This window comes from Culex quinquefasciatus, chromosome 2 (genome assembly GCF_015732765.1).
Source record: "Culex quinquefasciatus strain JHB chromosome 2, VPISU_Cqui_1.0_pri_paternal, whole genome shotgun sequence".
Taxonomy (NCBI): Eukaryota; Metazoa; Arthropoda; class Insecta; order Diptera; family Culicidae; genus Culex; species Culex quinquefasciatus.
In genome coordinates, this window is record NC_051862.1 from 206,192,359 (window position 1) to 206,207,895 (window position 15,537).

The 15,537-nt window shown below is 43.8% G+C and overlaps 3 protein-coding genes, 5 non-coding genes and 1 pseudogene across 11 annotated transcripts in view; 4 read left to right on the top strand and 5 right to left on the bottom strand.

Annotated features, from left to right (window-relative positions):
• Positions 1 to 47: 47 nt before the first annotated feature.
• On the top strand, positions 48 to 119 carry Trnac-gca. The gene has a single exon. It is a non-coding gene; the product is annotated as a tRNA-Cys (tRNA).
• A 107-nt stretch (positions 120 to 226) lies between these two features.
• Trnaq-uug lies at positions 227 to 298 on the bottom strand. Its single transcript has one exon. It is a non-coding gene; the product is annotated as a tRNA-Gln (tRNA).
• Positions 299 to 660: 362 nt separating this feature from the next.
• Trnaq-uug lies at positions 661 to 732 on the top strand. The gene has a single exon. It is a non-coding gene; the product is annotated as a tRNA-Gln (tRNA).
• A 392-nt stretch (positions 733 to 1,124) lies between these two features.
• Positions 1,125 to 1,196, bottom strand: Trnac-gca. Its single transcript has one exon. It is a non-coding gene; the product is annotated as a tRNA-Cys (tRNA).
• Positions 1,197 to 1,822: 626 nt separating this feature from the next.
• On the bottom strand, positions 1,823 to 1,894 carry Trnaq-uug. Its single transcript has one exon. It is a non-coding gene; the product is annotated as a tRNA-Gln (tRNA).
• Positions 1,895 to 2,359: 465 nt separating this feature from the next.
• Positions 2,360 to 2,482, top strand: LOC119768172 (annotated as a pseudogene).
• Positions 2,483 to 2,654: 172 nt separating this feature from the next.
• LOC6045768 (E3 ubiquitin-protein ligase RNF123) lies at positions 2,655 to 8,649 on the top strand. Its single transcript, XM_001863036.2, is given in 8 exon segments — positions 2,655 to 3,022; positions 3,098 to 3,267; positions 3,270 to 4,893; positions 4,947 to 5,322; positions 5,377 to 6,144; positions 6,198 to 6,855; positions 7,921 to 8,098; positions 8,158 to 8,649. Coding segments are annotated over 8 exon segments (4,095 nt in total). The 5' UTR covers positions 2,655 to 2,918; the 3' UTR covers positions 8,375 to 8,649.
• On the bottom strand, positions 8,584 to 10,051 carry LOC6045769 (splicing factor 45). Its single transcript, XM_001863037.2, has 2 exons — positions 9,023 to 10,051; positions 8,584 to 8,962 (listed from the first exon to the last, which is right to left on the bottom strand). The coding sequence occupies exons 1-2, from the start codon at positions 9,950 to 9,952 to the stop codon at positions 8,693 to 8,695; spliced, it is 1,200 nt and encodes a 399-aa protein (XP_001863072.1). The 5' UTR covers positions 9,953 to 10,051; the 3' UTR covers positions 8,584 to 8,692.
• A 4,720-nt stretch (positions 10,052 to 14,771) lies between these two features.
• Positions 14,772 to 15,537, bottom strand: part of LOC6045771 (homeobox protein ARX) — a 37,489-nt gene continuing 36,723 nt past the window's right edge. For all 4 annotated transcript variants that reach the window (XM_038257680.1, XM_038257683.1, XM_038257682.1 and 1 more), the window contains exon 7: positions 14,772 to 15,434. In XM_038257680.1, the coding sequence (XP_038113608.1) occupies positions 15,183 to 15,434 (252 nt within the window). In that variant the 3' untranslated portion in view covers positions 14,772 to 15,182. The remainder of the gene's footprint in view (positions 15,435 to 15,537) is intronic.

A 15,537-nucleotide genomic window follows, 5' to 3' on the forward strand; every position in this document is an offset into this window, starting at 1 on the left:
ACAACGATGAGACCTGAACCTAAAATTTCCTCTTCACTGACACAAGTGGGGGTATAGCTCAGTGGTAGAGCATTCGACTGCAGATCGAGAGGTCCCCGGTTCAAACCCGGGTGCCCCCTCACGATCTTTTTTGACGAGCTGACTTCTGATGGACGTCACAGAAGAGACGAGATGTGTCATTCTTTTGTTCCAAAATTTGTAATAATCAATCGCCATGCAAAAAATGAGGTTCCACCGAGATTTGAACTCGGATCGCAGGATTCAAAGTCCTGAGTGCTAACCGTTACACCATGGAACCTTGGATGCACGCCGCAAATTGTGGGTGGCACAAAAATTGCAACAGGTGTTCGGGGGCGTCCATAGATTCTGCTTGGTAAAGTCAAAATTTAAGTTAAAAATTAAAACAAGCCAAATCATATTCTGATAGTTTATAGATATTTTAAATGTATATTATTCTGTATTTTTTTCAATTAACTTCCTAAATGCAAATCTGAGGGCACATTTTAACCCATTCAAATAACTCTTATTATTTAAAGTACGTTTCGATAAATTGTTGAATAAGTTACGGAATACTTAGACAACGCCTTGCTATAAAAAGTAAACCAGGTAGAATTTCCCAACCACAGAACCGGTACCACTGCTGGCTCCCACTAGCTTGACGGTTCCATGGTGTAACGGTTAGCACTCAGGACTTTGAATCCTGCGATCCGAGTTCAAATCTCGGTGGAACCTCGTTTTTTGCTCTTAAGAAGAGGAATAATTGAATTGCTGGAACCCTTTCGTTTAAAATTAATTTATTTCAAATACTTTTGTGTTGTTTTATTGGCTTGAATAATCTCGAGTAATAATTGCATTTGTTTTTAGTTATATTAACTTTAAGGAAAAGGGAACAGCTGAAAGTTAAAAAAATGCTTTCAAAAAAATTGTAATCAAACTTTTTTAAACGATTATACAACCTAAAATAACTTTTCAGAACACTCTTAATTCAAAACGAATGAATTATCGAAAGATATCTGCTCATAATATTATAGATTTAAAAAAATTGTTGACTAGGTACAAAGTAAAAAGTAATTCACAAACTTTTCATAAAATTGAATACTGAGACCTGGAAAAAAAGATATACGAGGGGGCACCCGGGTTTGAACCGGGGACCTCTCGATCTGCAGTCGAATGCTCTACCACTGAGCTATACCCCCGTGATGATATGTGGTCCCAAGGGCAATTCTTGAGATTTTGAGGTCTTAGGTAGTTACATAGTTGACTATTAACACATAATATGTATGCCATAAAATAATATGTTCAAGCAATATTATTCAAAAGGATAAAAAATTTAAGAAACGACCTTCTAAAAAAAAATTCAAAACATTTGAATCACGTCTTCCATAGGAAAAGATCAAGTCATTTTCGAATGATTCCAATTTTTTCAAGTTTTTTTTTATAATTTATTTAACGCTCAAAATACTGTTAGCTTTAAAACACTGATACGTTTTTCAAGTTTGTAATTAAAATCACGATCCTAGAGATAATTTGCATTTTCTTTAAAACAATACTAAATTTTAATTGCTTTTGAGCTGTGAGATATTTTTTGAAATTTCTTTTCGCAAATTGTTAGTTAAAGACACTGGTATAATAATATTATTTTTTGCTTTATCCACTGTTATGGTCCGTTATAGTTAGCAAGATTTGATGGAACTTTTGACAACCCTGAAAGCAGAGAAAAATCAGAATAAACCGATTCTTTGAAAATGTAATTTAAGGGATTTTTGCAATAATAACATGAAAAATCTTTTAACAACGTTTCACCACCCATTTGCAAAAAATGAGGTTCCACCGAGATTTGAACTCGGATCGCAGGATTCAAAGTCCTGAGTGCTAACCGTTACACCATGGAACCTATACATGCATATTGGCTGCTCAAACGCGTTCATAACAAAACTGTACTAAAATGCTTGCAAGGAAACAGACTTTGCTTGTGTGCGTAACTTGCATGCAACAAAGCCTATAGAGATCTCCACGGTTTCTCTCACGCACACCATGATTGTGTGTTGGTATTTGTATTTGAAGTATTGTTTTGGTTTTGAACGATTGTGATTGGCTGAATTCCAAGCAGCTGATTTTGTTTACACTTTTTTACGCAGACATAGGCAAATCGAGTAGATCAATCGTCTGTAAAAACCAGCTGTTTACCACGTGCTCGTGGTATAACAAAGAACACAGCAGATTTTGACAGATGAATCATTCTACTCGATTTGCCTAAGTCTGCGTGTAAATTTTGTACAAACTTGCACACTCTCGCGCGTGGATACCTCTATGCACCACCCCAAAACAAGCAGCATAAGTTCGCCTCCCAGCCACCCTTGTCAACGATCATACCATGTTGAAAACACCGGTTCTTGTCCGATACGATTGCAAAGTTAAGCAACATCGGGCGCGATTAGTACTTAGATGGGTGACCGCTTGGTAAAGTCGCGTGTCGTTGGCATCATTTTTTTGATTTCACCTGAAATGAAAGAATCTTCTGTTATTTTCTTCTCAGCATGCCATGCGTTCTAAATCAAAATGTCACAACCACCACCTTTATGCTTCATTCATGTTTATGCTACTACCCCTTCCCAAACCTCACCAACACTAAAACATCACTCTATCAATCTTCCTTCACTTCGTTCGTAAACAAACCCACAAACACTGCGTGCGCAGGTATTTTCGTGTCTAATTAACATCTGTGACCCCCCGCCGCAATCCACCTTCCCATCCGTCACTTGCCAAAGAAAGAAAGAAAAAAATCCCAATTGTTTTGGCCTCCTCCGTTCATTGAGGGGCGGATTCGGCTGCTGCTGTCATTCAGAAAAGTAGTGAAAAAACTCAACGAAATGTGATTCGCTGGGCGTTTTTCGAGTGAAGAGAAAAAGCCTTTCGACATGGATCTGGCCGCGGTGATTGGGAACGTTTTCGGCGGCGGATGTCCCGTGTCGCTGGCGGCGGATGACGGAACTCAGGACGACGGTCCCTCGCCACTTTCGGGGTAGGTTACGAAACGCGATGTCATTCTCTAGTTGGGGTCAGTGACCTTCAGGACACTTTTTTTGGTCTTTTTTAGATGTCTGGTTGAGATTGGCCAGTGGTTGGATGGGAAGCTGCAGGAGCACCAGTTTGGGGAGGACACTAGTTCGGACGAGGGACGGCTTGGGCCGCGGCGGACCATATTCGATGTTGTGGAGGATGGGTCGATTCTCGTGTCCAAGGACAAGCTGACGCTGCAGTCGCAGAATGCTTTTCTACGGTCAAGGCCAATTGCTGCGTTTTTGCAGGGCGTTGGATGTACGAGGTGCAGTTGCGTTCCAAGGGGGTGATGCAGATTGGGTGGTGTTCGGCGCACTGCAAGTTCACTCAGGACACCGGGGTTGGGGACACTCGGTACAGTTACGGGTTGGACGGGAGCAAGCAGCGCATTTGGCACGTTTATACGCAGAAATATGGTCCGTTTTGGAGGTCTGGGGATATCTTTGGCGTTTGCGTCGACATGGATGTCGGGAAGATCGAATACTACCGAAATGGAGCTCCGTTGGGTGACGCCTTCAAGGATATTGAGCGAGGACCTGGGCTGGCACTGTATCCGGCAGTTTCACTGGCGTTCAACGACAGCTTAACAGCCAATTTCGGAGGTTCTCCGTTGAAACACCCAATCGAGGGATATCGATGCCTGCAGGATGCGCCCAACGTTCTGCTCTACCAGGCGGACTTGTTGCTCAAATATCTGGTAAATCTGTCCGGTGCCATTTCCCGTCACACTCAGTCTGATCTGGACTCTCCTTCGTTAACCGTTCCAACCTCTGAAGCCGTTTACATGCTGATTGTGGCCATGCTGATCGAACGAATCGCTCCTCTACTGGCCAACGCTTACGCTGTTGAGGACAAAGCCTTCAAATACATGAAAGGAATGTGTGTCCTGAGGAGCAACACCAAGAACGAATCTCCCATCCAACCAGGCTCTCCCGAAAGCACCCTCGGAACATTCCTAACCCTGCTCTGGACGTACCTCGAGCCGGAAGAGATGAAACTCTTCCTGAAAAAGCTCCTCAACTTCCTGGCCAACACGTACAAAGAAACCCCCGTCGATCTCGAGTACGAAAAACAGCGCAAAATCATCGTCATTCTCACCTGCATCTGCAACCATCCCCAAACCCGGAAATACCTCCTAGAATTCAAGTTCTTCAAGAAAAACTGCCTACCTCTCTTCCTGTACACCAAACCTCCGGACGAATCAACCCTCGAAAACCTCCTCCCCGACGATGCCATCTGGACGGAGGGACTCGGCGGATCGCGCGCCCAATATCTAGCCGCCTGCGACAAGCTAAAATCCCACACCTCCGTACTCTACACCCTACAGAAGAACCTCATCCAAATTCTGCTAAACAACACCGACGGCGATCCGTACTCGCCCTCCAGCCGCAGCATTTTCCTCTCCAAACTGCGCAAATTCGTCATGGACAACAACGCCGAAATGCGCGGCCTGTACTCGTCCTCAACGCAACCCGCCATCGGACTGTCCTTCCTTTGCACCCTTCTGGATCTAGCCCGAACCCTGCGCGACGAAGAACTCCAGGACGAACCGGACACCAAACCGTACATCGACTACCGGTTCTACTACGACGGCACCTTCAAGTACACCAACATTGACCGCATCGGGGGCGTCCTCTCGTACCTTCGGAAGCACTTCCGGACGCAGCTGGTGGAGAAGCTGGGCTCGGACCACCCCAGCTTGAGCGCCGTCGACCAGCAGTCCGATCTGAGGAACGAAATTGCCGCGTTCAACGCGTTTCTAGACTCGGCGATCTTTCTCGTGTCCGGTGGGCCGAATTCGGCGCTCTCGCTGGCCACCAGGGCGGCCTCCAAGTAAGAATCCATGTTGTTTTGTAGAGCAATTCAATGACTTTTCTAACTTCCAGCATCACCTCCGAGCTTCACCGGCAGGGCGAGACATCCCTAACCTCCGCCGGGCGCACCGGAAGCTCCGGTGGAGGCAGCGGCGGTCCCATCTGCTACGGCAACGTGGACCCCCGTATGTCGATCTGCGAGCTGCTCGATTGCTGCGTCATTTTCTACTATTCCGTTGCGCACAAGTACGTGGTGATGATCGCCGATCTGCGGGACAACATAAGCCACCTGTCGGACATCCTGCTGGAGACGAAGACCAACTGCGACGACGTGGTGCACAACCTGGAGGAGCTGAAGCGAGCGGGCGCGGCGGGATACAGCAAGGCTCACGAGGAGTTGATACAGGAGCTGGACACGAGGTTTGGCCAGCGGAAGAGTATCTTTGCGGTAAGGAGATCTTAATCCTGAGTTGATTTTAACTTAAAAGATTCTCATTTTTAGAAACGCTCGATGGAGTTGGCCCGCAAGCAGGCCTGGTACCGTTCAGTGGCCCTCGGAACGCATCGTCGTGGACTTCTCTGCTGGTTGATGGGTATCATCTTTGAAACGCTTCGGCGTTTCAGCTCCGAAGATGTCCTGTTCTCGTTTCTCCCGGAAACTTACGTCAACGTGATTCCGGTTCTGCTCGATACCATCATGGACTTTAGCTTTCACGACACTGCCGTTCAGCACGACCTGTCCGAGGACGATCCGTTGATCGAGTCGGCCGCCGAGTTCTTGGCGCACCATCTGGCGGACTCCCGGGTGATCCTGGCTTCTTGCAAAGACGCTCTGATACAAGCTCTGGGATCGCTGACCTGTCACGAGGCTGGAATTCGAGCGCTGGAGCATGCCTCCCAGGCTAGTCAGCAATCGTTGGTACGAGCTCTCCTTAGACCGTACGAGAATCGCGCCTGGGGACAGAGTAACTGGCTGTTGCTTCGCTTCTGGCTTGGTGACGGCTTTGGCTACCGAGAATCACGAGCACCGTGCGTTTGGCAAGCCGGAAGGCAACCCGGTCGCTCGCTGGGACTGTTCCGAAGCCGGGCCAAGAACGGTTCCCACACTGGGTTGCTCCATCTAATCGCTCCAGCGTGTCCGTCACGACACTTTCAACGTCTGATCAGCGAGATGCTCAGCAAAGACGAAACGTTCTGCACTTCGTTCTTGAACTCGGTGCTCTCACAGCTAAACTGGGCATTTTCGGAGTTTATCCACATTCTTCAGGACGTAAGTAGCTTGTCAACACCTCAAACCTTCCACTGACAACTTGACCTTTTCAGATCCAGAACGTCTCCCAGCGGGACGAGCAGCAGGTCATCGAAACGAAGCAACTCAAGATCTGCTCGATGTGCTTCGAACTCACCGTATCGCTCATGCGAGCCCTGGAAATGATCGTAACCATCACGCCGGGCCTGTGGCTGGACACCTCCCGTGCCAACAGCGAAATCATCCTGGGACGAATCTGCCAACTCGCAATCCAAGTGCTATCCCGCGTCACAATCCCCCCAGGTTGCTTCCAGCACGTGATGGACCTGTGCCTGCCGGACCTGAGTAACGTGACCCACTTTGCGATCATTAGCGCAGCGATCGGCATTCTCCTCGCACTAATGAAGAACGAACTCGGTGGTGGCGCTGATGGCGCTGCCCTAGTCGCCGGCACGTCCGACATCAGTGTGCACAAGGTGCCGCGCGTATCCAAGTATCTCCTCACGGACACCAGCTTTCACATCACCAGCTTGGAGTTTGCGCTCGGGGAAATCAAGACGCCGATTGCCAACACGAGCCAGGAAGCGCCGCGCGGGAACTTTGACCCGAAGATGCGAGCGCACATCGATCCGCTGACGAACGAGGTGCGTGTTCCGTCGCCGTTCCGGGCGATCATCGGCGTGAAGGAGATCGTACCGGATCCGCCGATCATCAAGTTCAATATGGCCGACTGTGAGTATTGGTTTTGTTGGTTGAGGTTTGCGTTTCGATTACGGACTTCACGGTAAAGCAGGCAGAACAGATCGATGACTTGATGGTTCTGCGCCATCCAAGATGCTTTGGTCGCTTTTCAGAAACTTACGACGTATACGTGTATTAATTTTCAAACCACTTGCGGAACATAGCCTTTGTCATCCAGGCCTTTTTATTTGCTCGCCATCGTTTTCCACTCGTTATTGCTGTTTGACACATTATATCTGTTCACATACCGATGAATTTCCGCGAAATTGTTCGAGAAATCATTTAAATCATTCAAGATGCTTTGGTCATTTTACAGTATCTTACGACGCATACGTGCATTATTTTCAAACCAGTTGCGAAACAAAGCCTTTGTCATCCAGGCTTTTTGGTTAGCTCGCCATCGTTTGCCACTCTATTGCTTTTGAAACGCTAAAACTGTTTTTTCACGTATTGAAGAATTTCCGTTGTTCGCGAAATTTATGTGTTGAGGAAATCTTGATTTGAAATGGTGGTGTGAAATTCACAACGCCTACTTTGCCATCCCTTGATAGTACCGTTATCCACTCGTTTTCGTTAGTTTTCCAAGTTTTCCTATCAAAGGAATTTTTGGGTTGCTTCGATTGTTATTGCACTGCTCGGGTTTATTATGATGTGTGTTGATCATCGGATGTTGGTCAACAGCTTGTCGCATGAGCTTCTTTGCCTCTGTTATTTACATATCGATGGATTTCTGTTATTCAAGAAGTTTTTGTTGAGATAAGATGATAATGATTTTGCCAGAGTTTAGGTTAAGAATCTCAACGGTTTCCTTTGATTTGAATTTTCAATGAATTCTAGTTTGCTTTGCGATTTCATGGATGTTGGGGTTGAGTGGAGTTTTACGTCCTTTGTCAAATCTTGAAAACACTGCCTTTTCCTTGAACACTAATTTTACAATTCGTACAGCTACAGCTGGATTACGCTGTTACACACCTGAAATAAAACTTGGTTTTAGTATTTTCGAATCAAACTATTGTTTGTTATAAATTTAACATGTTTTTTTAATTACCATTCAAGACCCCAGCCACGTGACCCAGGAGGAGCTGGACCAGGTGCGTCGCCTGATCGAAATCCTCCAGCTGCGCCAGACGTTGCTCTCGGAGATTACCGTACTCTCGGAGGAATCGCTCTGCCCAATTTGCTACGCCAAGCAAAACTCGGCCATGTTCGATCCCTGCCAGCATCAATCGTGCGAGTAAGTTTTGCAAGTTGTCAGCGATTTTGTATGGTTTCAACTCTCTTGCTTAATTCCAGGAGTTGCATCATTCAACACCTCATGAACAGCAAACTGTGCTTTTACTGCAAGTTGTTCATCTCAAAAGTAACCAGAACCCCAGACGGAGCCGTAATCTACGAGAGTAGCGTTCCGCTCAACATGCCAGCACTGCCCCAGACAACGAACGGCTCGTCGCAAACGGACGACTCCGTGGACGAGGGTGATGGTCCTTCATCGACGACGACGACGACCTAGCGTAAGTCCCAGCAACAAATTCCATAACCGATTTGCTCCAATTTGTGTTTTCATCGTTTTAAATTAATGTGTCGTGAGCTTTACGCAAAAGTATTCGCTTCGAAGCATCGAATGATTCTAGTCAAAATCACACAAATAACGCGCCTAGCATTAGATATCGAATGAATTATCTGGACAGTGATAGCAGATTTAAACCATTATCGAACAAAGACATTTTTACACGTTATATTTGCTTGCCGCTTTTCATAATCAGAAAATTTCTCTTACGTAAATTAGTTGGATGTTGTGCATTTGTCCGAACCATCCCTGAACCTGCTTCTACAGAAGTTCCATTCGTTCGAACTTCTCCTGGCTGTAGAAACCGGCCCGCACCTGACGTCCACCGAAGAATCGTCCGTTCAAATCTACCACCGCCTTGATGGCACTCTCCATCCGTTTGAACTCGACAAAGATCCGAACCGTTTCCTCCGGCACGACGTTCGGGATCTCGTTAATGACCACCGTAATGACGTCGCCATACTTTGTGTGACACTCGTCCTTAACTTCCGGTTCCAGGTCGTCGTCGACATCGCCTGGACCGACCATGTTCTAAAACAAAATTGAAATTCTTAAGTGTTGTGAAGTTCGTGTAATTGTTTAGTAACTCACCCTGAGTAGTACGATTTTGCTCGGCGATTTCATTATCTCCGTTATCGATGGTTCCTCCTGGAAGGGAATCGCCGTCTGTCCACCAGCACCAGCACCACCACTCGGAACGTCCGGCGCGGGCATGTCCTTCTCGTGAACGATTCGACCACCCCTCTTCGAAGTCTTTTCCACCTGCAGCGCCATCGACATTCCCTGCTCCTGTTTGCCCAGCCCCTGACCATCCTTAAACCCATACTTGGCCATAATCTTGGCCGCCACGGAACTCCCACCATACGCCGTAAGCGGAGCAATCTTCGAGCCCTCCGGAATCTGCGCAATCGATTCCTGCAGCGACGCCGGCGGAGCAATCGCAGCACCTCCCACCGCCCTCTGTTGTCCAGGCTGGAACTCGTCCTCGTCGTCGCTAGTCGGCCGCCCAGCGAATCCACTCTTCTTCCCGCCCGGACCGTCATCCCCCATGTTCTTGTTCAAGTGAACGCCCCGTTTGTACTCCCGCCTGTTCCGTCCATAATTATTCTGCGGCGCCTTCTGCACCGGGACATCCTTCGCCTTCCGGTCCTTGACCAGCTTGTCGTACTCGTTTGGCCACAACGGATCGTACTCGTCCGTCACTTCCCAGCTGTAAGAATCGCCCGCGTTGGAACCGCTCGCCGACGGAATACTTGCCACCGTCACCGTCGTTGTCGTCGAGACCGACTTCGGCCCACCACCAGAACTCCCCCCGCCAAGCCCAAACAGGTCCACATTTTCCTTCTTCGCCTTCAGGTTGACCATGGGCGTCATTTTCCTCAGCAGTTGCTGCTTCGGCTGAATGATTGGCTGGGTTGCCTTCTTGGCCTGCAGCTGCGACTGGAGCAGCTTGATGCCGGAGGACCAGCCGGCCACCTTGTCCGGGCCCTGCTTGCTGTCCAGGTCGTCGTACAGGGCCATTTTGGAAGTGCGTTACACCACGGATCGGGAAACACGGGAAAATCGATTTTCGGCAATCTGAATGCCAAACTGAAGTAAATTTGTTGTTTTGTTTATGCACGGTTTGACAGTTGTCACGAGGGGTGCGTCGATGGATTGTTCAGCCGAGGTTACACCTTGAAACACTCTGCCACCCAGTCGAGACGTTCAGAAAGTATGGTGGCAGAATTGGGTACTAAAACCCTAATGTAAATTTTTTTTACGTTAAAATGGAAAAAAGTGATCAAAAATGGCTTTTTATCGTGTTTTTACCGTTGTACATAAAAAATATTGACAAGATAATTTTTTTTCGATTGATCATCCTTGGAACGAACTTTCAAGTAGGACCTTTTCTGTCAAGAAGGGTCGTGAAGTAAATTTTTCAAAATTGAACTAAAAATCCATTTTAAATCCTTTGCGGTTGCTTAAATCGTCATTGTATACTCAGAAAAATAAGCTCTATCGCTGTATTCAATAATATCAGCAATCTAAGCTTTATTTTAGGACCCAATTCTACTTCACATGCTATAACCGTTTCCAGTCAAATTATGTGAAATTAGCCGGATCTTCGGATCTATATGTTGGCAAAAATCAAAATGTGAGAGCAACATGTCAAAGCCTGCGTTTCGTACCGGTTGTTGTATGTTGTTGTATGTATCAAATATATTTGATTAAATAAAATTGAAAATCCAGAATTGGGTACTAAAGCCCTATGTCAATTTTTATGTACAACGGTAAAAAACACGATTAAAAACCATTTCTGATCACTTTTTTTCATTTTAGTGCAATTTTTTTTTTGGCAAGACAACATTTTTTCGATGGATCAACTATGGTCTCCTTGGAACGAACTGTCAAGTAGGAGCTTTTCTGTCAAGAAGGACCGCGAGGCTATTTTTTTTAAATTGATTTGAAAATCCATTTTAAACTCTTTGTGGTCGTACAAAGGGTCATTGTATTCAGAATAATAAGCTTTATCGCTGTAAACTATAATATCAGCAATCTAAGCTTCATTTTAGGACCCAATTGCCTCATAAGGAATCTCAAAACGCAGAACCTTAAAATGACGAAAATACAAATTACGGAATTTTTTATTTCTTAGAATGAAGTAAAACAGAGAAAAAACCTTCGGGCGCAGTTCCGGACGGAGAATCAAAGGATCGCCCTCGACCCACAGGAAGCAGCAATGAAGGCAGTGGCTCCTTACACTGAAAATACGCCACCCTTTTTTTCCAAGTGCCCAAACACTTGAATGATTCGGTTAAGCCGCATCTTAGATCTAATTTGTTTGTGTTTCAATTTCAATCCAATCCATTATTAAATTCAAGTGTTTTGGCGATTGACTTTTTGGTATTTTTTGACACCTTATTTTCATTCGGGTGGCACAAAAATTACAAGTGTTTTGCTCATGAATTTGCCCCACTGTGTTGAACTATTCAAAGTGGTGAGGAAAACACTTGAAATTGATCTTGTTTTGATTTGAAATGCAGGTACGCGACAGCTTCATGAGACTTTGCTTTGTTTCCTCATTTGAAAGTTTTGGCCGTCCGGTGTGTTCGTTTTTCGCAGACCGCGTGAGTTCGCTGCCGCCATGTTCCAGTCCAGTAAATTGCCTGCCCGGTTTGTGACCGTGAAGATGAGCATCGCCATACAAGACTACGTCCTCGGGCTCGGGCTCCGTATAGCCAGCGGTAGGGCTTGGTCTCCTGGATTCCCGTATAGAAGCCAACTTTTGTGATGAAGTTCCTTTCCAGACTAATTGGTGAGTTGGGAGAGAATTTTGGTTGTGGGGTTTTGTTTTGATTTTTGGATTTATTTTGTATGATTCACAGGAAGGATGCGAAAGAGCTGCAGATGCCGTACCAGGAAGTGGTGCCAGTGAGAAGCAAGATTCGGATGCAGGGGCCAAGCTATGTCATTCGGATGGTCAAGGTACAGTTCGAGTCGATCGAATCACCGCGGTTCCACCAAAGAGAATTCCGCATCAACAAGAAGATTCTCCAGTGGCCTCCATCTCCGCCGGCACCGGTGCTTCACTCGCCGACGCTGAGGAACCTCCCAGGAAGCAGTGTTGGTGGCGGGACACCCGGATGAAAAAAATTACAAAATTTTTACACACCAAGTTGTTCTTGAAGTTAGAAAATAAAAGCAGCCAAAAAAAAATAATTGCGCAACATCTTCTTTATTTGCATTTGCATTGATTATAGAAAGAAAAGCTATTTAAAACCAATAAATATAATATAGTATTTCATGTGACGCAACACGTCAAATTTAAGTGTTTTGCTATTGAATTGACAGTATATTTTGGTGCCCAAAATTCAAGTGTTTTGCGATTGATATTTGAGTGCTCTGTACAGCAGGGTCAGATCATGTGTAGAACACTTCGATAAGCCGTGGGATTTTTGCTCAGTGATAGATGGTGGAGCCACGAAGGAGGAATTTGGAAATAGATAATTATATCAATAAATTTATTGATTTGAAAATTTAATTTGACAAATTGATTTAATCCTATGATTACTGTAGCTGGAAGGATTCAAAACTCTACACTAGTCTATAAAAAAAATCCATGGATTTTTAAAACTAAAATACATTTCTCAGTCAATTATCCGAAGATCTTGATTTCATTTTGGTTAATCGATATTTTTTATATTTCGCAAATGTGGGTGTCTGACTAAAATATGATTCCAAAAATGATTCAAAGTTGTCTCATTTTCTGTTATTTAAAAAGGCGGTATTTATTCAAGAATTCATAAATTAAACATATGTTTAAATATGAGAATTCTTTTAATATTTATTTTTGAATTATGGGCAACATTTTGTGAATTTTAGCTCATAGATAAACCAATATTTGAAGTATTGTGTGTGTTTTAAAATGCATTTTACACTAGTTCTGTTTTCAAAAAAATGTAAGATTTGACGAAAACAAAAAACATTGCGATTAAAACTTTTTGCGGTACTGTACAACGAAAATCTTTAAAAATTCAATAGATTTTTTTTTTAAATAAACACATACCTACATGCTAAAATGATTCTAAACAAAGGGGAATGCATTTTAGATTGTTTAAGCTGATTGCTTTTAAATTTCCATTGCAATTTTGAAGTTTTGTTGTTTTTTTTTTAATATTTGTACCAGCCTTAACAGATTAAAACAAATTTCAGTCTGGATCAAAATTTAAAATGCAGTTTTTTTTTTGTTTTATATACTATAAGATTCTTTTTTAAAATTTTGGATTACTTTCTTTTTATTTTAAAGAATTTATAAAAAATTTGAATAATCTGGGAACAATTGTTTTTTTTTTCAAAAAACTTCAAAATTTTAATGAAAATTAAAGTTTAATCAACCGAAAACCAGTTAAAATGCATTTTCCTGCCTTTATAATCTTATTTAGCATGTTTAAACTCCTAAAACATTTTAAAATTTTCTTGAAAATACCAATGTACAGTCGGGGCAGCGAATGACCGAAAGGTTAAAGCTGCCGGAAATAAAGTAATTAACAACAACAACAACAATGTACAGTCCCACGAAAAGTTTTTTTTCGGGAAAAAAAATCCGTCAATGCATCGATATTTTGAAAGCTAATTATTGGAAAGCAACTGGACGCGTGTGAAATGCATTTTAAAACACTTTTTTTTATCCAAATGTTGAAACCTAGGCTTGAAATTTCAATTTTTATTTCACAGAATCAATAAGGGAGGAAGGATGCATTGACATGCCGCACTGTAAAAAAAACAGCTTTAAAAGTTTCAACAGAACTTTGATGTACAGTCATCCCTCTTATTCGGAACAGTTCACAGATCGGCCAATGTTCAAAAAATTATAGCGAATCGGTAATTGAACTTAATGATTCGCTTTTACCTTCATTTGAAAGCTTTTCATGCGATCTTTCAAATGCTGTATCGAACAACTGCAAATTTTAACTTTTATATCAAGTTTTTGAAGAAAAGCTTTGACCCTTGAAATCCACAAATTCGGAACACTTTTTTCTTACGGATGTAAACTATCTTTGTAGTACATATTTGTAACAAAATAATGACTTCACACACTGCTACCAGTTAAACTCTAGCTTAGTGATGTTTTATCCATGGTCTGATAACGTTTTTTTGTGAAAATATCAGTTAAATTGAGGTGTTCCACAATTGTGGGGGCACAATAACATCCCACAATCATGAAACAGGCAATTTGGAGGCAGTGTTTTGCTGCTCTCGAAAAAATAGTTTTGAAATGAAGTTTTTTGTTCATAAAGTACATACTACTTTTATTAGCGAAATAGAAAGAAAATGTCCAAATAAAGGTCCTAAAAATAGTAGGGTTGAGAGAAAAGCTGCATTTGGCATGCTATTGACAAATTAACACAAAAGTGTTCCGAATTTGTGGGTGTTCCGAATATGTGGTATGACTGTAGAACATCCCTAGTAACATTTTAGGTTTTAAGTAGGCCATAAAAGCCTATTTAGGCCGTATGCGGGTTTTCAGAACCATGATAAAACCTGTAAGTTTAAAAATGTTACTAGGGATAGCTGAAAATTGTAACCTGTTGTTCCGAAACTCGCAAAATAATCCTAGCTGCCTTTGTCAAATTTTGCTCCAAATTTATTGTTAATTCAAATGATTTACTCACCTGTCCTGGATTCAGTTCAAAAGGGCGAACACGCGTTTGTAAACAAGCAGTCTATCCCCTTCTTACTTGACGTGAACTGCACTTGAGCAAAAGGGATAGGCTACTTGTTTACAAACGCAGATTCGTCCTATTGAACTGTTACTACGGAATTTATTGTATACTTGATTGCAAAAAAACAGACATTATAAGTTTTAAACATGCTTTATTTCCTATTTATATCGTTTTTACAATCTACAATTTTGATTGATGATAGCTTCTCCAGAATCTAGTAAAACGGGCCTATCTTCCACCACCCTCCTGTCTACCTCTCTACATGTAGTACGTAATTAATTATTGTATATTTATTTGTTTCATTATTTTCATTATCTGCTTTTTTACCGAATCTCTCGACACGAGTTCATGTGTGGGTTCCGCAATTTTTACGCCGCTTGATACCGACTTCGACGCGCGCGCGGGAAGTGTAATTAAAATTAATTCGCAAATGAAATAAACCTGGGCGAACAATAGACAAACATAAATCACATCCCCACACACACCCAGAGACAGCGGCGTCCTGCTGGTAGGGGTAGGGGGAGGGGCTCCATCACCGCCCCACCTTACGAGGACACGTTATTTACAATCTTCTTCTGGTTTTCCTTGTGCTTCTCCGCCTTCAGCCGAAGGTCGACGATGCTAGAGTTTTTGTCGTGCGCCATACCGGCGGTGAATCCGGGCGGGCCGGAAACGGAGGCCGCGGCAGCTTGGGCAGCAGCAGCCGCTGCCGCCGCCGCCAGTCCGCTCGTCGGTCGATACTGGGACAGCGAGAAGAGCCCCGGTGGAACCGTCCCCGAGGAGAGCGCAGCCGCGTACTGTTTTTTTGGAAAAGGGGGGAAGAGGACAAAAATATGGTCGAGTGAGTACAAATAGCCACGGTTTGGGGGGAAAAATGGGTTTGACAAACATGAGCAAGTC

Excerpts from the sequence above, each read along its gene's own strand:
- LOC6045769 (XM_001863037.2), bottom strand. The coding sequence starts at position 9,952 with ATGGCCCTGTACGACGACCTGGACAGCAAGCAGGGCCCGGACAAGGTG. Across the intron at positions 8,963-9,022 it reads GCAAAATCGTACTACTCAGG|AACATGGTCGGTCCAGGCGA; the intron begins GTGAGTTACTAA and ends ATTTTGTTTTAG.